This window comes from Vicugna pacos, chromosome 8 (genome assembly GCF_048564905.1).
Source record: "Vicugna pacos chromosome 8, VicPac4, whole genome shotgun sequence".
Lineage (NCBI taxonomy): Eukaryota > Metazoa > Chordata > Mammalia > Artiodactyla > Camelidae > Vicugna > Vicugna pacos.
The window spans coordinates 79,103,418-79,124,226 of record NC_132994.1 but is presented as its reverse complement, the minus strand read 5'-3'; the positions used below and the strand labels follow the sequence as shown (position 1 = coordinate 79,124,226).

Genomic DNA, 20,809 nt, shown 5'->3' with positions numbered 1-20,809 from the left:
CGGAAGCCGGACGTGACGCAACTTCCGCCCGGCCGGGCCGCCATTCTCGTCGTGAGACAGCAGGAGCGGAGCCGTGCGATGCTGTCCGCCGCCGCCGCGTACTCGGGACCTGGCAGAGACCTGGCCATGGAGCCTCACGGCGTCGCGGGCCCTTTGCAGCTGCGCTTTTCGCCCTACGCTTTCAACGGAGGGTAAAGCCCTGCGGGCGCTGCTTCCTCTTCGCCCCCTGCGTCCCTGCCCAAGCTTTTGGCGCGGCCGCCCGGCGCTGCGCCGCCGCCCGCAGGCCTCCCTCTCCGCGGTGGCTCGTTCGGTCTTGTTCCTCAGGGCTTAGCCTTCCAGGCCGTTCACCGGTCTCGATGTGGACCGTCGAGTGTGCGTACCCTGCTCTTCGCTGCAGTGAGACAGTAGATTGGCGCGGAGACCTGGCATCTGCTCTAGAGGAGCTTTAAACATGGGCCTAGCCTTTCCTTAGTGCCTGGACGAGTTTCTCGCGCCAGCAGGCGAGGGGCAGTTTGAGTATCTGAGATTAAAGAGTTAGGATTGATTGGCCGTGTCGTTAGATGTGGTTGTGTCTGTGGCTGAAAGAGCTGATCCACAACTTAATCTTTTCTCTTATTTTAAATAGCAGGGAGGATTAGTTGGCCGGACTTAGTTTCATAGATCAGTGCTTGTTTTTAAGGGTTAGCGGAAGTTTAGAGGGGAAAAAAATACTCAGAAAGGGGACCTTTGAATACGTATATTCTTGAGTGTTGCATTCAGGTTGTCTTCCTTTTTACTTACCGGCTTTATCTTAAATGATGCTTGTCCTTGATAGTACACTAAAAGAATGAGAGTTGTGGAAAGACACTGTGTTTAGGGCTCCTAACAAGGAAAAACTTTATATTTAAGGAGTGTTTATAGTTTACCAACCAGACTTTGTGCATTAAAACATATCCAATTAGAACAAACAGTTGATCCTTTATGATAACCAGGTTAATTAATCAGGTCCTTATGGTTTTGAAATTTTAATGTAGGTTTTTGGTTGCAAAGAGAGTGGAAGGCTGTGATTTTAGCCTTGTTTCTGCCACTAAAGGGCAGTGTGATCTTTGGGTACCTCTCAGCTTCTAGAATCCAAATTTCCTTATTTTCCTTAACTGCCCATAGTTTGGGAGAGAATCAAAAAGAAGCATTTTGTAAATTGAAAGCAGTTATCTTTTTTAATCCTCATGATAACTGAATGCTAGGTGGTATATGCCTCAGTTTTACAAATGAACCTGGGCCCTTAGAAATTTCATTAGTCACGGAGCTGGTGTGAAGTTGAGCCCCAGGACTTGACTCTATAGCTCATTTGCCACTGACTTTATGTATGCTTTTACGATTGCTCTTTTAAATATTTCCTGTGACAGCTAATGAAGTAGTTATATCATAAGTTGGGTTTTTAAACGCATTTCATGAGTTCTGTATAAGACTTGTAAGGTGTTCAGTATTCAGTACTCATTACTTTGATATTTATTGCTGCTGGCTCTTGGGCAGCCTTTGCTTCCACAAAATAAGACTTAGTCCTGTATCTTTTCCTGTTCAGACTAAATGTGGTTAAACTCCAAGTGACTGGCCTCCACATTTATCACTGAGCACTCTCACATGTCTCATTTATGGGATGATATTCCCAAATCTGTTTCTCCAGTTTTCCCCTCGATTCTGGCTTTTTAAATAAAACATTTGCACCTGGGTTTTCTGCTCTCACCGTAACTCAGGGTGTTAAAACAGACAGCAGGCTAAGTATTCCTCTCAGTCACTTCTTTGACTCCTTACGATTGTGCCTTCATGCTGCTCCTCACAGTTTAAAACCTTGGTTGTCAAAATTGGCTCTTCCACCTTCTAACACATTTTGATAATTACAATTTGTGTGTTTCTGGCTTTTGGATTTACCTGTTTCTTCCTGTTCACGTTGCTGCCTTCCTATTGCATTAGTCTTAATGGAACACTTTCCCCCTATTTCACATGTAGTTCATACATTGTTACTGCTGCAGTGGTCTCCCTGAAACTGCTTTGCCAGTGGAACTTCTTTCAGTCTTGCTCATATAACCTTTATGGTTCCTCACAGGAATTCCAAAATCTTTACTTTTACCTTTGGGATTTCCTACAGTTGGATTTCTACCCATCACATAAGCCTTATGTCACACCACTTGTGTACACAGAAAGGGACACCTGAGTTAAGTTGTTGGACTAATAACTTTTCCTTTATTCACTGTTCATGTTATTTAGAATGCCATCCTTTTCTCCTTGGGAGCTGTAGTGCCATCCCACCTCAGAAAAAATTACAGCTAAAGTTTTCTGAGTGGTTACATTCTGTGAGGCATGGCGCTGGGTGCTTTATGTGGATTACGTCACTTAACTCGGTCACCTGGTAACACAAGAACTGCTAATGTCATCGATTTGAACTTGGATAGTTTGTTCAAGGTCACAGAGCTGTTAACTGGCAAGGACAGGTCTCAGGTAACTCCAGAGCCCAGATTCTCAGTGATCACATGCTGCTACACCCTGCTGCCTCATACGTGTGCCACAGGATCAAGCTAACTTTTACTGGAGGACCAATTATGTTTCAGGCACTAGTACAAGGGCTTAACAATTATTAACTCATTTAATTCATGTAACACCCTAATAAGGTAACTACTGTTGTGATCTCTGACCTACATAAGAGGACATTGAGGCCTTGGAAAATTAAGCAGTGTACCTGCAGCCTCTCGCTAAGCAGCAGACCCATACCCAGAGCCCAGACAGTCTGCTTTTAGAGCTGGTGCTCTAGGCCTCCAGGGACTGCTTGCGTGAGTCGTACAACCACAGAGAGAAACGTTTGTTCTTTGTTGGTCCATTTTCCAGCAGATTTGGGTGTCTCCTGAGTGCTGAGGGCTTGGATATAAAGAAATGGAAAACACTGAATCCCTCTTCCCTGAGCTCAGATAGCTTGTGTTGTGGTACCACTGCCTACACCTGACCTCATGGGCAGGGCCATGGCCTTCGGCTGTTTTATAGTATCAGTAGATGTTTAATTAAAAAAATATTTTTAAAGTTTTTCTAAAATTTTTTTCTTTTTGGGGGGGAGGTAGTTAGGTTTGTTTACTTATTTATTTAATTACTTATTTTTAATAGAGGTGCTGAGGATTGAACTCTGGACCTTGTGTATGCTAAGCACATGCTCTACCACTGAGCTATTACTTCCCCCCAGATGTTTAATTTTTGATGACTGGTGATCATTCAGTGGTTTTTCCGTTAACTTCTGCTAAGAGAACTTTGCTCTGATTCAGGCTTGTCTTTTAGGGAGCACTTAATATTTTTTTTCCAGACGACTTGTGGCCCAGGGATCTTTTCCCCCGAACTTTCCTTTTCCATCTGGACCTTGCACTCGCGTACATGTAGTAGATTTTATCTTAGGATATGCTGTGGAGCATTCTCATGTTGGGAGAGGTGTTATTACCACCCAGAAGCATTCATTTTTTTTTTTTGTCTCTCTTTTTCCCTCAGTACTGTACTGGCAATTGCTGGAGAAGATTTTTCAATTGTTGCTTCTGACACTCGCTTGAGTGAAGGGTTTTCCATTCACACACGGGACAGCCCCAAATGCTACAAATTGTAAGTAAATATTTCTAAAAAAATGTTTCTCAGCACCTTGTGATGATTTAATGCTGCAAGAGATTCAACTCCTAAATAGTTTGTTCCATGAATTTTCAGATTGCTTGTTTGGAGCTTAGCTTGCATTTTTGTTTGGAAATAATAATGTAGGAAATTGTTTTCTAATAATTCAGTATGTAGTCTGAATGACATTTGCAATACTTAGGAACCAACAGTGCTTTTGGTAGCTTAAATATTTTTTACCTCAAATCTTATGAAAAATTTCAATTATACAACAAAGATAGAGTAATTTTGTGACAAACACTCATATATTATCACCTAGATTTTCTTAGCATTTCATTGTTATTACTTTATCGTGTATCTTTTCATCCTTCTGTGCATCCATTATCTTAAATTTTTAAAAATTTTTTTAAGTTTTATTTTTTATTGAAGAGTAGTTGATTCACAATGTTAGTTTCAGGTGTATAGCAAAGCGGTTCAGTTATACATATGCATAAACTTTTTTTCAGATTCTTTTCCATTATAGCACATTGCAAGGAATTAAATACAGTTTCCTGTGCTATATAGTAGGTCCTTGTTTAATTGTTTTTTTTAATCTGCACTTTTTTAAAAAAATAACCTGAAACATTGTTTATCCATATCCTAAGCATTTATATCCATGAACTCACAGTTTTAATGGGCTAGCTGTGTTTTTTTCTAAAATATAAGAAAATAAAGTCATGTATACTGGAAAAAAAAAAGTCTGCATAAATTATGTAAGTGCACCTTCAGGTTAGCAATGGTTCGTATTTAACATTTTTGGACACAGTTTAAAATGGTGGCTAATTCCTAGGTTAGTTCACAAGAGCCTGTTAAACCTGAATTGTAATAGGAATGGACTGATGAGGCTCGGGTCCTCTAGACGGGGCCTTGTGGTGATGCAGGGAGCAGGTAAAGGAGAGAGCTCTGTCTTTTTCCCTGGCCCAGGGCTGGTGCACATCGTAACCTAAAGAACAATTGAGCTTTGTCTTTATCATCCCAGTTCCCTTTCTGTCCACTTCCGTCTTTTGATGCCCCTTTGTCTTCTCTGATTCATGGCGCACACACCCTACCTTTTTTCTTCTTCTGAGGTGTAACCTTTATAATTTGAAAGTAGTAAATGTCATAAATAAAATTTTAAAACAATTTTATAGACACCATCCATGTGCAAGATTCTGCTCATCTTTGTAGTGTTCTATTTTAGTTTGTAATGAAATACTTTAGGTTTAGAAATAGAGACAACATTAGAGATGCCTGTGTTCCTGTCATGCATCTTAAGCGCTAGGCCATATACGCAGTGGCACTGCCTGCCTGCCCCGATCATGTGCCATTGGGGCTGACTTGGAGCCAAGCCTGCCTCTTCCACCTGTTTGAAACTTACATTTACTCTTTATTCTTTGCATGAAAGATCCTTTTCATTTCTATACCTGGATAGTTGACAGAAGCATTTTGAAACTGATTTTGTCCTACCCTGTTGGTATTGTCAGCACATCTCAGTAGCAAAGGCAGTGAAGCCTTACAGAAGATTGGAGGTCTTTAACTCAGTGCAGTGAAGCTGGTTGTAGGGTGGATCAGGACATGCTGGTGATGCCCCTAGATGCGTCAGTGGTCCCAGTAGTTGGACAAGTATGATTTGTGTGTCATTCGTACATTTCTGAAAGTAAGGGTGTCACATGGCCTTTGCTGAATATTTCTTGATGAGATTGGTGTACGTTTCCTTATAGATACCGAAGTTTAGGAATTAATTTTTGAAACGTGGATATACCGAAATTTAATCAGTGATTTTAATTTTGGAGAGCCATACAAATAATGTGTATACTTACATGCAAGAGAACGTAGAGCATATCTTTGCAAACTCGCATGGATAGATTGATTGTATACATTTCTAGCGGTGAAATTATTGAGTGAAAGTGATGTGCATGTAAGTTTTTACTAGATACCACCAAATGGCCCTCTTAAAAAGTTAGATCATGTACACTGTCTCTTAGTATCTGAGAGTACCCATTTTCTACAACCTCACCAGCATTAGGCATTATTAGTCTAATAGGTTGAGATCATCTCTTGCTTAGATTTGAATTCCTGAGTGAGTTTTTAAATATGTTTATGGTGATTTGTGTCTCTTTTTATGACTTTCAAATAACTTACCCATCTTTCCATCGTGTGTTTTTTTTTAATTGGAGTACAATTGCCATATAACATAATAGTTTCAGGAGTTGAGCATATGACTACGTATTGGTATATATTGCAGAATGATCACCACAATTAGTGTGGTTAATATTTATCACCACAGCCAGTTACAACATTTTTTTCTTGTGATGAGAACTTTTAAGATCTGTTCTCTTAGCAATTTATAAATATGCAGTACAGTGTTAGTAACTGTAGTCACCATACTGAGCATCACATCCCATGACCCACTGTGTTGTTAATGCTTTCCACATTTGTAGGGCTCATTTGTAGAATGAGGAAATTAAAATTAGACTTTGGTCATGTGTACTACAAATGTATTTTCTTAGTTCTTTTTTAAAAACCTTTGTTCATTATATTTTAATAACAGTTTAAATTTTTTTATGTGGTCAATTCATGAAACTTTACTGTGTGCACATTGGGTTGTATCGTATTTAAATCAGCTACCCTCATTTGAGGTAAGGTGTGAGATGTCAGCATACAGACCACTCCCCCCACCCCCTGCAAAGGGCTAACTGGTTGTCCCATTACAGTAATGGGAATGGGAGTTTTACCCCCATTACCCAAGATGTGTTTTGCTTCACTTGTCAGACCAAGTAGTTTCCTGAAATGTGTTTTTTTTACAGAACAGACAGAACAGTCATTGGATGCAGTGGTTTTCATGGAGACTGTCTCACCCTGACAAAGATTATTGAAGCAAGACTGAAGGTAAATTCTTTTGTACCTACATCGTGACTCTTGCTTCAAAAGCTGGAGAAGAACTAGTTTAGCAGGTGGAATTATACCCTGTCCTAGAAATGAGATGGTGTTGGTATACAGCATCGTCAAAATAGGATAGTGTGAAACTACAGCAGGTCCCAATTGTTAAAATACAGGTACAATGTAGAGGGTTCTCTACCCTTTATGAGGTAGACTGGGAGGGTTTCTGCTGAAGATAATGCTTCCCTGTAAAACAAATCAGTTTCTGCAGAGAAGGCAAGCTTTTAGACTGGAGCTTGGTTCTGAATGCGATGAGCTGACACGCTGTCCCTTTTCACAGCACTGCACTCTTAGCGTGAGTGAGAATAGGAAGGAACAAGCCAGCGGTCTGGACTAGAGGGTCAATCTAACCCCGCAGCAGGCTGTAGCTGATAGCCAGCTGAGGAAGGAGAGTGGACACGGGGTGGATGGGGTGAGAGAGCAAAGGGGTACAGTCAGGAAGCAGAGAGAGTTAGACTAACCTGTTTTGCAGTTTCGCGGGGCTGACACTGTCACTGTCTGCATGTCTTGTGGGAGCTGGGGAGGCATAAGGAACTAGGATCACTGACTTGATTAAAACAGAGGCATGTCTGGAGTTCTGTTACCACCTGTCCATGTTAAGCTGTGTTTGCTTCAGATAGTTTCCAGGAGAATAGACTAGGAGTAACTTGGACTGTATTGAAGTGGGTTTTACCTGTAATACAACCAGTGACTACACTCTTCTTAGTTGGTGACAGTATAGGATCGGAGTAGGATTCTCAGTCACCGTACGTCAATATTCAGAAACGTAGCTCTGTTTCTTAAACAGCTTTAGCCTAGTGAAATTTTTTTGATTTACTTTTGATGGTATTCAACAGTATCGACATTATGTGCCCTAAGTTTACTTATTTAATTTTGTAGGGTGTTGGTTAAGTCCAGCTGGTACATAGCAAAGTTAGAAGGGTTGGTCACGGTCTGTTTTGCCTATTTGTGAATAACCCTTAAGATCATTTATACTTAAGAGTGATCTCACTGGAGTATATAGTGAATTTGTTTAACTGGTAAGTCTTTATTTATGTTGAAAGCTTGAGTGACTTGCATTTATTGGCATTTTTATATGACTCCTAATGCATATTTTATTAGTGGACTTTAGAGGACGAAAATAAACATGACGTGAACAGTAATGTTTTGTTAATAAAATAAAACAAGTAAAAGTGAGTTCAACTCAATGCACAATCCTTGAAATTTTTCTTTCATACATTATTGTATAAATGATGAGTTGAGTAATGTTGGTGCTTGGTTTTAAAATGAAATGAAATTAAGAATTTTTTTTAAAACCTTGGTAAAAAATGTTTCTATATACCTATTTGTCCAAGTAGCTCATTTCTAATCTTAATTCAGTATTTTAATTGTCATGTTTGATTTTATAGTACTTCTTAGGCTTCTCTTTAGAGATGTTTGCTATGTGACTGACAAAGAAATTGGTGACCTTAAATTTATTTTATTGGATAATTTAGGATTCCCGAGGATGTAGTAAATCTGGTATTGGAAATCACCATGTAAGATTCTATCTTGGACACCATGTTCTTCAGTGTAGATGCTTCAAGGAGCAGGACCACTGCCTTATACTAGATCCGTGCAGAGTGAGGGTGCTGAGCTCACCTGTTCTGTTCTCACAGACCCCTACTCTGCAGAATAGTGAGAGGGACTTATATCTGAGTCTAATCAGGGGTCAGGATAGGAAACATTTTCAGCTTTATGGACCGTTTGATCCAGGGCAGCTATTCATCTTCACCTTTGTAATGCAAAAGCAGACATAGACAATATGGAATGAGGGAACAGGGCTGTGTCTCAATAAAACTGTATCTTTAGAAACAAGTGATGGGTTGACTTTGACCCACGGGCTGTACTTTGCTGAACACAGTCTAGATGCACAGTGGAGAGCTGGATTTGGAACATCCTGTCCAGGGTGCCTCATGTGCCATTTGTGTATTTGCTCTTGAATTTGCAGTGCCTGAGATAAGGATGACATGGAAAATAGTCTTTAAACCAGAGAGCTGAAGGCAGACTTAGCATTCTTTCCCTTAGAGATGTTTGTAGCCCCCACAATGATAGTACATAGTAAACTATCGTTTTATTTTAGTAGTGTTGTGCGTGTGGTTGAAGGAAACAGGCATCCTTTCCCATTTCATCAAGACAGGCTTTTCTTTTTACTTTACTGTTCAGTGTTGTAGTATATTCGGCCTCTGTGTGCCTGTTGTTTTCGTTGCTCGTTGCAGATGTATCAGCATTCCAATAACAAGGCCATGACCACCGGGGCAATCGCTGCAATGCTGTCCACAATCCTCTACTCAAGGCGCTTCTTTCCGTACTATGTTTACAACATCATCGGGGGGCTCGACGAAGAAGGTAGAATTGATTTTTTCTGGGAAATGAAGGGGGTGGCATCTTGGGGATGTTGTGTTTCTTCTGGAGTTGGAAAGAACCACAGATACCCTTCTGCCCAACAGCCTCATTTTCTCACAATTAAAGCAGTGATGAAACTGAAGCTAAAAGGGAAATAAAGTATCATCCAAAGACACAGCAAGGGGTGCATTAGGCTTTAATAGTGAATGAGCAGTCATTTTATTCTTTTCTCAAGATCTTGCATGAGTTCAACAGTGGATAACTAGCATTTTAATCTTATAGAAAGAAATCTGACTTGGAGAAGTTTGACCTAAGTATGATTCTAAGTAGTAACAAATCTATTAACAAATATATTTGACTTCAGAGGTTTTTGGTTTTTTTTTTTAAAATACTGTGTTAGAAGAAATGCATTTCCACCAGTGTTTTTGGAACGTTTTTGAAACACCGCTTGGATTTTCTGTCAGAGTCAGACCAGGAGGTCTAAGAAAATCAGTCTTACTACTTGATGTTTCCGTCCTGGTTTTGATCCAAAGCTGTGTTACCCAGCAAGGGCAGCAATGTTTTTCACCAGGTCTGATTTAAGTTGACTTCTGGTTGCTTCCAAAAACCAAATACAATCTCCTAGGACAGATTTGTGCCACCAGTTAGAATAGTCCATTGTAAAAAAGTTACAGAAAAGTCTGGGTGAGGACAACGTTTAAGTAAGTCTATCTTTTTGAAAGGGAAGATTTCCGGGTAGGAAGGAATCGGGTTCTTTTCATCTCCTCTCTTTAGTTTTTACTCCTGTCCATTTCTGTCCCATGGGTTTGTTTGTTTGCTCTCCCTCCCTTTCAACTGCGACCCCTGTATGTGACCTCTGGGAGTATTCAGATCATTTTACCTGCTATGGTTTATGTGTACACAAATTAGGTTGACACAGTTTTCTCAGACTTCAAACTTGAAAACTAAGAGAAAATATAAAAGCACAGAAATGATGAATAGAAATTAACTACCCTTAATCCAGATAATTACATTCTAGCCACAGATTAGCTTGCCAAACCCAGCATGTTTGGACGCTTCCAGTGCCTGTTTTGACTTCAGTTATGTCTGACTTTAATGTCAGGTTAATAAATTCAGATTTGAGCACCATTCATAATAGCTACCAGTGAATTTCAGCAGGCCAGGCAATGTCCTTTGAGTTTTTCTGAGAGATTGATTTTGGAAACCTCACATGCACTAAATGACAGAGCTAATAAGGTTTGGGTTCAGATCTGTTTGACTGCAGAGCTCTGTTCTTTGATTTCCACGTGATGACATTGTTGCTTGTTCTGGTGGTTTTCTCTCTCAGGTGTTTCTAACCGTCTTTTCTGATTTTGTCTGGTTTGCTTTGATTGTTCTTTAAGTTAGTATTTCTTGGAGAAATTTATGTATGTAATAAAGCAGTCCTGTCTGCTTTTTCTGTTCCCCAAGGTGGTCTTCAGCTCTTTCATCCACACTATCCTCTTTCTTGGTTTATTTCTTTGGTGGTGTGCATCTCCTGAGAAATTTCTGGAAAAAAGAAATCAGGAGACCTTTTCGGAGACTTTGCCTTTAGAATGTTTTCTTTATCCTGGTGTTCTGAACGGTTACAGGGAAACTCTTCATCCAAACTCTTACTTACTTTCTCTTTCTCCACCTTCTTGCCTCTCCTCCTCCTTGCCCAGCCCCCACCTTCTCCACAACCACCTGGGTTATAATCCTGTAGTTTCTGATTCTTCTCCCTACATACTGTCCACTTGTTGGTTTTTTGTTCTGCTCTGAAGATGTCCTCAACTTTAGTGCCTTGTTTACTGAATTCTTTCCATTTATGCCATCATTAATTTCCAAGAGCTTTTTCTTATTTTCTAGCATCCTTATTTTTTTCTTAACTTTCCTGTTATTGTTAGATTTTTTTTGTGCTTCCTTTGAAATGTTCCTGTGTTCTCTGCATTTTATCAGATTACTTTTTTTGTCTTGTTTATTTATTTCTGGCTGTCACCTTCTATGGTTGGAGGCTTCCTTCAGATTTCATTTGATTTTTGGCTAACCATTCATATTGAAGAGTGATGTATCAAAATCTGATCATAAAGGTCTGCCCTGGAGTAGCATATCAACTTCCCATCCAACACTTGTGTTTTTGTGCCTGCCTTTTCCCCATGCCTGAGCCTGGTGCCTCCAAGTCCTGAGCCTCTGCTGATGTCTTTTGTGTTGGTGGGGTGGTCTGTGCTCCTCATTGAGACCTTCGGGGCGCTGGATCAGCAGCTGTCTGCTTTGACCTTTGACTCTCCAGTGGCAGTCATGTCCTCTTAAAATTTTTTTCCCCCAAGTTAATAGTGGCTTTAGTTTTTCTGTAATGAAAACAATAATACTTGTAGGAGTGTCGAATAGTATTAGAAGATACAAAGATAAAAGATCCCCCCAAACCCTGTCCTAGAAGTAATTACTGTTAAACGTCTGGTGAACATGCTTTCAGATAACTGCTTTTCACACGTACTTGTGCACTACCTGAGTGCGCGCATTTCTCCAGGATCGTACGGTGGGTGTGTTGGCATGGAGACGGGCTTGTGCTCGTGAATAGACGCACAGCGGACGGTTAGATGTAGCTGCCCCATACTTTGCCCACGGTCCTCTGGGGTCATTCAGGCTCCTGCCAAGTTTTCCTGATGTAAACAAGATGATGAACATCCTTACACACCCACTCTTGTGTGCTTATCTCCCTGGAGGACATTCTCAGAAGTTGAGTTTCTGGGTCAGAGAACATCATCTGTTTAGCATTCACCACGTCCTCATCCTTCATAAAGGGTGGTCCTGCACCCTTCCAGCAGGGGTGCAAGCACCTCTGTTTGTTTTGCATCCTAACCGGTATCAGTATTTTAACACACTTAAAGGTCTTTGCCCAGTAAATACTTCGTTGTTTTAGTTTGAATGTGTTTTTTGCTTATGGAGGTTGGGCATCTTCATGTTTACTGCCCTTTTCATTTCTCCTCTGGAGGTTGCCCCGTGTGTTAACTTTGCTTATTGCCTCATTTGCAGGTTAGTCTCTCTCTTACTGATCTGTGAGAACAGCTGTGTCAGCCCTCTAAAACACATGTGGTAGGTACCTCCCGAGGGTGTTGTTGGTCTCTTGCATTTTGGGAGGTATCTTTGGCTACACAGAAGTTCTGAGTTTCGTACAAACCTGTCAGTCGTGTCCTTATGGCATTGATGTCTGACTTTGTTATGAAGGCCTCCCCCTTCCAAGGCTTACCTGTTTTTTTCTAGGACTTGTCTGGTTTTATTTTATTTTTCATTTTGACATCATTGCACTTTTTAAGAATTATTTTGATGAAGAAAATAATTTTATCTATTAAGATTCATGCCATTTACTGATCTTTTCACTCTTTGTGTACTTATATAAACGTGTGTACTGTTTACTTAGTGCCTTTACATGAAAACGAGATTGTGCTGTACATAGTACAGAGCTCTTTTATTTTACATTGTCCTGTGAGTGTCCCCTGGTCCCACCTTCCTCTTCCTAGGCTGTACATTGCTGTGTGGATTTACTATTTTCTGTTAATGGATTTTAGATTGCTTGTAAATAGTTTCTCTTGTAAGAGCTATAGAAATGATCTTGTATATACTGCTTGGTGTGTTTATGTAAGCGTTCTTATAGGTAAATCTTAATTCTGCAAGTGAAATCATTACTAGGTCACAGGGTACGTACTTTTACCTTTTGATAGATCCTGCCACCAGATTGCTTATCAGAAAGTGGCATGACAGTCTGCTCACTTCAGGAGAGCCTGTGTGCCCATTTATCCATCTGCTGACAGTTGTTTGTAACTGCCATGTTAAGAATGAGTGGGCTCAGATTTTGTTTTTCTTACCCACAAAAATACAATAATTCTTCATCCTGGTAGTGCAGAGCAGATTTTTAGGCAAAACTAATTTATTACATGTGACATTTGTGGTAAAACTAATCTTTTACATGTGACATTTGTGTTTCTCTGTAATTTCTCCTTCATTAAACTGATATTTTATGGTGCTGATGGTAAGAAGTGTGCCTACTGCTAGTTTGAAAACACAGGAAGCTTTTCTGCAACGTCTCATGTTTAACACTTAGGAAAGTCTTAAACTCGTGTCTGTACTAGAAGTTTTTAGGAATGTTGTGGAGTTTGGTGCAGAACTTGGAGCAGGACTTGTGAGGCCACGTGCATACTGGGAGCCACAGGTGGTAGTCGGTGGTGCTGGCTTGAAGGGAGCATGAAGCTCCTCTGGGAAGACACTGTGATGCGGACACATCCTTATGGGGACTGTTCTCTTTTTTAAGGGAAGGGAGCCGTGTACAGCTTTGATCCAGTGGGGTCCTACCAGAGAGACTCCTTCAAGGCTGGAGGCTCAGCCAGTGCCATGCTGCAGCCCCTGCTCGACAACCAGGTAACAAGACTGCGTCCCGGTGCCGGCGGCGTGAACGCGAAGTGCTTCCCTCCACGTTCTCCTCATTGACTGAGGGGAGCCAAGAGATCAGGGCTTTCCCGGGAGCCACAGCAGAGTTTGCTTGGCTGATTTGCCCCACCGAGACCTCCTTGTCTCTGTTCTGCTGTGACCACTCACCCCCATGGCTCCGGCTTCTTCCTTGTTCTTACGACTCCGGGTTGCTTCTCTCTGCAGTGGTTGGTCCGTGTTTGCACATCTCCTCTTGCCGTTTTTACCTGAATATCATGAAAATACACTTCTCCCCAATCTCAACATTTCTGTGTCACCTGATTTTGTATTCTAACTTCCAAGTATATTTTTAATTTGCCCCCTTTTTCGTTACTGCTGGCTACATTCAGACCTGCGTGGAATCTTGCCTGGATGGATCATTGTGTTTATTTCCTAACATCCTTTTTGCTTACAAGCTTACTTCTTGAATCCATCCTCCTTGCTTTTCTAAACTGTGTTGTATGCAGTCTGTCTCCTGTCTTCCTGTGTTCCACCCAGACCCTTGATGTGCTGGGCCTGCCCATCTCCGTGCTGTTGGACATACCACAGCCCCCGCCTGGAGTGTCATTCCATCCTTGACTCCAGCTTACCCTTCAGCAGTCGTCTACGCCAGTGGTTTCTGCCGAAGTCTTTTTCCTGGGAGATTTAGTTACGATAGCCTGGGGCTCTCCTGGCTCTTTTTCTTAGTTACAGCGCATTCTGTAAGGATACTCTGCTCACATATATTCACTCTCCATTATGTGCTCCTCAGGAGCGGGGCTTTGTCTCAGTGGGTGTTTGTCAGGTGTTAGGTATGTGGAATTCAGCAAAGTCTGGAAGTGTTTCAGTTGAGGGACATTTTAAATTTATGTGATGTATTCATTCTGAATCCTGAGACATGTGAAAGTATTGGGGGAGACTGAACCACCTCTGTATGGTCACATGATGCCTCATCCAAGTTTCTTGTCCCACTAGGTTGGTTTTAAGAACATGCAGAACGTGGAGCATGTCCCACTGTCCTTAGACAGAGCCATGCGGCTCGTGAAAGACGTCTTCATTTCTGCTGCCGAGAGGGACGTGTACACTGGTGATGCGCTCAGGATCTGCATCGTGACCAAGGAGGGCATCCGGGAGGAGACCGTTCCTCTGAGGAAGGACTGATTTCTGTGTTCTTAACATTGATCGGTTCAAAAGTGGCTAACTTTGTAGCTTGGAACTGTTGGACTTTGTTTTATTAAAAAATAAAACTCAGAGCACTCGTTTTGTTATAACTTGTCTTCTTCCAGGACAGAACAAGGAAGTAGAATTTCCTCTTTGTTTCATGTTCGTTCTTCCCGTATTTTTCTATTATCTAGAGCTATTTTCGTATTTTAAAGATACAAACTCTTTTAGTTTACATCTATGAGCAAGAAATTTATCTGGAAAAGTTGACTTCTTTGATCAGCTTATCATCTTACGATTGCCCATGTTATGAAGAGGGTTCTTTGAAATGTATTTACTTGACTCAACTTGCTTTGAAGGGCAGATTACCTTTAAACCATCTCTGTTTTATTAGGAAATTAATGGGTTTGAATAGAATGTTAAGACTTAACATTCCTGGGATTGTTAAGCAATCTGGAATGACTGTTTTGGAGGAAAATCTTTAAATCAACCAGAATAGATGAAAACTGTAAAAGCAAATAGCCTTTAAATTGGCCTTAGCCAGAAATCTGGGATAATTTTTATAAACACTTTAGGAATTTCAAATAGAGACCTAAATTTTGATAGAGCCAAAGTTGTTGTCTTGGAAGCATTAGATACGGTTTAACTCCAGTGCATGGAATACTGGAGCAATTTTCTTGATGTTGAACAAGTCAAATTATATATTATCTAGGGGTATGATTTGTGTCCTAACAAAAATGGAATTTGACTCTTGGCCTTCTGTTAAGAATTTGAATGATCAAAACCCCTTAGTAGATACACATTTTAAACTTTGTTCTACAAAAACTTATTGACTACTGTCACAGGCGCCCAGGACACAATGGTGAGATCTCATTCATATTTCTCTTATAGCATCATATCTGGAAACTAGACTATCCCATTGCTGCATCCAGCGCAGCTCGGGACCGTGTCTGAGGACAGGCAATGCAAGACTTAAGAAACAAAGAGACAAAGTAAAGAGCAAAGATGGGACCAGGGGACTCAAGATCTCATGGATCTAGAGCCCCGAAAGCCTGGTTGACATCATATTTATTAGGAGTATACAGCTCAGAAAAAATGGAATCAAAGAGGTGGGGCTTTAGATATTCCATGCGATAAGCACTAAGTTCTGCTTGCTGGTTAACTGATTAATTTCAGGCTCATCCCTTCCAGGAACAATCACCCTCCTGGGAGTATGCAAAATTTCTGAGTCTATCCTATTATTGCCTCTGGGACATCTCAAGATAGCAAATACTTCCCCTGGGTTCAACAGCATGGTTTCATGCCAGAACAAAGTTCTGTTAATGGACAGCTGGCTTCCCAAGACCATCCATTGTTTCACCCTAAGGAATTATCTGCCCTCCTTCTTGCCCTCATGGTCAATGTCAGGATTGCTCACCACACATTTTCTTTAGCGTAATACGTGCTATAGATCATCTACTGTGCAAAACATTAAAGCAAGCATATGCATTTTAAGCAAGCAAGTGTGAATGTAATATTTTAAGCTCATGGAAATTTAGGAGTGGCTTCTTTTCTAGCTGCTTGTCTAGCAGCTTGTTTTCCAGCAGCTTGTTTCCCAGCATCCCATCCAAAATACACGTCTGCCATCTTCATTGCATCAGTTCTCCAGAGAAACATAATAGGATATAGAGAGATTTATTGGGAGTAGCTGACTCACGTGACTGGGGGCTGACAAGTCCTATTACCTGTCGTCAGCAACCTCGAGACCCGGGAAAGGCAGTGGTGTAAACTCCAGTCCAAGTGCGAAGGCCTGGGACCAGGAGAACCAGCGGTGGGAGGCCCTGTCCCCAAGGACAGGAGGAGACTGCTGTCCAAGCCCAACAGGGAGAGAACAAGTGGTCCATTCTGCTGCTGGTTCTCTCAGGCCCCCAACAGACTGGGTGATGCCCACCCACGGGAGGGCAGCCTCCTTACTCAGACCAGTTCAAGTGCTGATCTCACCCAGAAACCACAGACACCCAGAAATAAGATTTAGCCAAATACTTGGGCATCTTGGGGTCCAGTCAAGTTGATGTGAAATTAACCATTATGATCATATAAGCTATAGATATCTTTTTTTTTCCAAAGGATTTTCGTTGATTGGGTTTCAATTTTCACTACTTAAAATGATATAAATTGTTTGTCTAAAATTTTCTGTAAATTTGCTTCCCAAGGTTTCTAGGGAATTCTACAGCATGATTTTTCCCCCACTTTCAGGTACAAACTGTTTAAATCTAATATTCCTCTTGACCTTGAATGTGGTCTCCTCTGAGGCCTGTGTCCACACCACCTTGTCCAGAGGTGCTGGGTGTGGGTCCGTCTAGAGCTACCTCTGACTCCAGGAGTTGGGGTGGCTTTTATAAACGGTTCAGTCACAGTCCTCACCTGGAGAAGATAGCCTTTTTGCACTTGATAGGTTAGAAGTATAATTTGCTTTTACAGTTAGCCAGCCTTTAAGGTTCTGATTAGAAAGCTGCCGTTATGCTGACACTTTCTGAATAGATTTGATTGACATCCTGCCTGCAGCACAGGATGAAAGGAATTGAAGGGATCTGACAGTATTAGAAACTTGGGGAAGAGTGCCTACACTTTGTCGGTGTCACACACTGAGTTGGAAGGCTGTGTAGATGTTTGTGTTTCCTCTAACAGCACAAATGCTTCTCTGCAGTCTGCTCGGTGGGGCTGCCGAAGGGTTGTGCTGGCTCAGCTGAGCCTGGGCCTCCCTCCGTGTTTCACACACAGCCGCATGCCCTGCTCTCACTAGGGACAGGCAAATCAGGCTGAGACAGTGACTGCGCAAGCCTACTTGGAGGAATATGAACAATTTAGTAGGAAAATGGTCTATTACCGAAACGTCTGTTATTACCCTGACAGCTTCCCCCTGCTTTTCTGTGCCTGTTACCTGGGAAAGCCTTTCAAAGACAGGCTTTCTGACTCCAGGGTCTCCTAGTCCCTCTATTTGTGACTTTCAAAGGGACTGGGGGGATCCCCTACATCAGAATTACGCAGAGTACTTGTTAAAACTAACTCCTGGGCTCACCTCAGGTATACTGTCCTAGTTTTGGGGCTGGGACATGAACCTTGCATTAAAAAGAAATACCCAGGTGACACACACAATTTGAAAACTCCCTTAACTCCTCTTCAGACAGGCTCAATCAGAGGAACAATCCCTAGGAGACATAATGAGGGATTTATTGTAGTTCTGACCTCATGTAACTAAGAGGAGTTAGTTAGCTGGTCTGTGTGTGTTTGGTGCTGGAGCCGAGAATCCACAGTGCAGCCCTGGCAGTTGTGAAGTGGGGACACAGACAGACAGAACCTGTGAACTGGGGTGTGAGGACTTGGACACCAGACCTCCCACTTCAGTGATGTGCAAGGGGCTGAGCCAAGCACTCACACACAGCAGCTGTGGAGAAGCCACAGAGGGTCTGGCAGGAGCTGGAGACACCACCAGCCCACCAGTTGGGCACAAAGCAAAACGGCCGCCTCACTTCCACCTGCCAGTCCCTTCCTGAGCTGGCAGCTGCAGCCCACACTTAGATGTGGGAAGGTGGCAGCTGTGTCCACGGATAGTTTGGCCTGTAGGGGAGCCCAGAGGCAGGCAGAGCAGGGGTACAAGAGCCTCCTCCTCACCTCCTGCCTACTGAGGGTATGAGACAACTGTCTGCCGGGGGGTGTCTGTTGACACCTGGGGCTTGTTTTCTTTCCTGGGCAGGGAGGGGCTCACGATATCTGTGGTGACTCTGGGTGCATCCAGCGGAGGGAGAGGCCCTGCTTACCCCTGCATTCATCACCCTCCAAGCAGATGCCAGCTTCTGTCCTGAAGGCCTCTGTTCCTCTCTCTCCTGCGCCACAAGACTAGCTCTCCCTGGTCTGAGTGGCTCCTTGGAGCTTGTAATCGTCTTTGAAAAAGATTTTTTCTAAGCAGGGAAATCTCCATTCAATGAATGACACGGGGCATGGGTTGGTATCTACAGGGCTGACTTGGGAAGAGGAGGAGGTGACCTGGAGTGTGGTCGCACCCCCTCTGTCCTGGAGCAGACCTACATCCTATGTCTGCTCTGCAGTGAGACACCACAGGAGAGGCTCTGCTGGGAGCTGTGGGTCTGGAAGAGGAGCCGGCTGCGGTCCAGGGAGCCATGGCTGTCAGATCTGCAGGCCCCTCTTTCCGAGGCCACCGGATGGCAGTGTTGGCTTGTCTAGCCAGCCATCCTGCAGCTGGGGATCTGGTGTTCCGTAAAGAAGGAGGTTGCTGGCCAAGTCCTCCCTGAGCACCTTGCTGAGCTCCTGAGAGTGAGCCCTGAGACTAAAGGCAAACCCTGTTTCTTAACCTGGAAGGAGGGTTGCCTTGCTACACTCTAAGTCTCAGTTTATCCTCATGTCAAAGTGGAAAGAACAGGAGATAAACCCAGCAAAACTGGTCCTAATCTATACTGGCAGAGATATACCAAAAAATTGTAATCTATAGTGGAGTTCCTGGGTGTGTAGGGGTGGAGCAGGGGAGAAAGAAAGAGAACAGAAGAGAGACAGGACTGGTCGCGGTTTGGGGAGAAAAACATCAAAATACAGAATTTCTTTGGAAATGGAGAAACTTGTAGGGTTTGTCCAGGCAGCCGACTTCTGGCAGAACTGGGATTAAGAATCAGTATTCAGGCAGAAGGGACCAAGATGGTGGAGTAGAAGGACACTCTTAGCTCACCCTCTCCCACAAATACACCAAAACTCATATCCACAGACCCACCCAGCCAACCAGAGCACCTGCTGAACCCCAACAGAACATTGCCCTCTTCAAAACACAAAGATGCAACGAATCTGGTAGGGGAAAAGGAAAAAAGAAAGAAGAAATAGCAAAACAGTGCAGGAACGGTCCCGCGGGGAGGGGGCAGCAAAGGAGGACTAGCGCTCGTTCACTGGGTCTCCCCTTCTCCAATGGAGAGGTCAGCGGGATGGAGGGGGAGCCTCTGAGGCTCTGATCTGTATGGAACACCCTTTGACCGACAGAACAAAGTTAAACGGGCACAAAGTGTCCCTGCGACACCCAGCCCGAGATGCGAGCCAGCAGCTGGGGCCGGGACAGGCCATCCAAGCTGGGTGGAGGACGGGGGCAGCTGCACTGAGGCAGCCCCAGGGGACTATAGGGTGCTGCGCATCGTGGCTGGGAGGATACAGAGCAGAAAAACCTGGGCCCCCCATAAATTACAGGAAAAAAAAAAAGCAAAGCAACACTGCTGGTGTGCCCTGGAGGGAGGGGCGCCGTAGCCTTTGTCTCCTCAGACCCACGGTGCCATTACTGGCATTTCTCAGGAAGACAGGCGGGGCACAGCCACAGCCTCCATGTCCTCCTGTGCTCAGAGCCCGGGCAGGGCGGGGCCAAGACCTGAATCCACACCTGGGGCTCCACAACCTCCTAGGCAGGACTGAAACTTGTTTACAGCCCCAGGCAGATAGGATCTTTCCGCCCTGGTACCTCAGAGAACCTGCACCGCCAAGACAAATAAGGAGCTGAGTTTTGGCAGGGAGCAGGGGTGGGGCTGTTCTGCAGTCTTCCCCAAGCCCACCTACGCAGCGCCAACCCAAGGCGGAGTGGGCAGCTGTACAGAGCAGGGGAGCAACTGGTGCTGGGAGAGGGCAGGTGGCCACCCACCTTCCTGGCAGGAGCATAGCACCTGACTGTGGTGCTGAGAGGGGTTGCGATCTGCCTACCTACCTCACCAGAGCAGCATCTGACTGTGGCATTGGGAGGGGGAGTGACCCACCCGCCCACCGCAAAGGAGAGCAGCACCTGACCGCAGTGTTGGAAGGGGGTGTGATCTGCTTGCCGACAGGCACTGGGAGCAGCACAGAAGAGGTCACCAACGGAGGGCCTCTGGAAACAGCAAGCTGAGTCCACGAAACAGGGTGAAGACAGACTTCTTTTTTTTTTTAACATTTTTTATTGATTTATAATCATTTTACAATGTTGTGTCAAATTCCAGTGTTCAGCACAATTTTTCAGTCATACATGGACATATACACACTCATTGTCACATTTTTTTCTCTGTTAGTTACCATAATGTTTTGTCTAAATTTCCCGGTACTATACAGTACAATCTTGTTTATCTATTCTACAATTTTGAAATCCCAGTCTATCCCTTCCCACCCTCCACCCCCCTGGCAACCACAAGTCTGTATAAGACAGAGACTTCTTGATAAAATCATTAAGAGTGCACAGTCTCCAGGAGAACACATCCCTTTTTTTAAAAAGTCTTTTTTATATCTG

General features: G+C 43.2%; 1 protein-coding gene across 1 annotated transcript; it reads left to right on the top strand.

Moving 5' to 3' along the window:
* The first annotated feature begins 7 nt into the window (after window positions 1-7).
* PSMB1 (proteasome 20S subunit beta 1) lies at window positions 8-14,630 on the top strand. The gene is made up of 6 exons (XM_006213789.3): window positions 8-191; window positions 3,502-3,609; window positions 6,438-6,519; window positions 8,808-8,937; window positions 13,238-13,344; window positions 14,347-14,630. The coding sequence occupies exons 1-6, from the start codon at window positions 79-81 to the stop codon at window positions 14,530-14,532; spliced, it is 726 nt and encodes a 241-aa protein (XP_006213851.1). The 5' UTR covers window positions 8-78; the 3' UTR covers window positions 14,533-14,630.
* The last annotated feature ends 6,179 nt before the right edge of the window (window positions 14,631-20,809 follow it).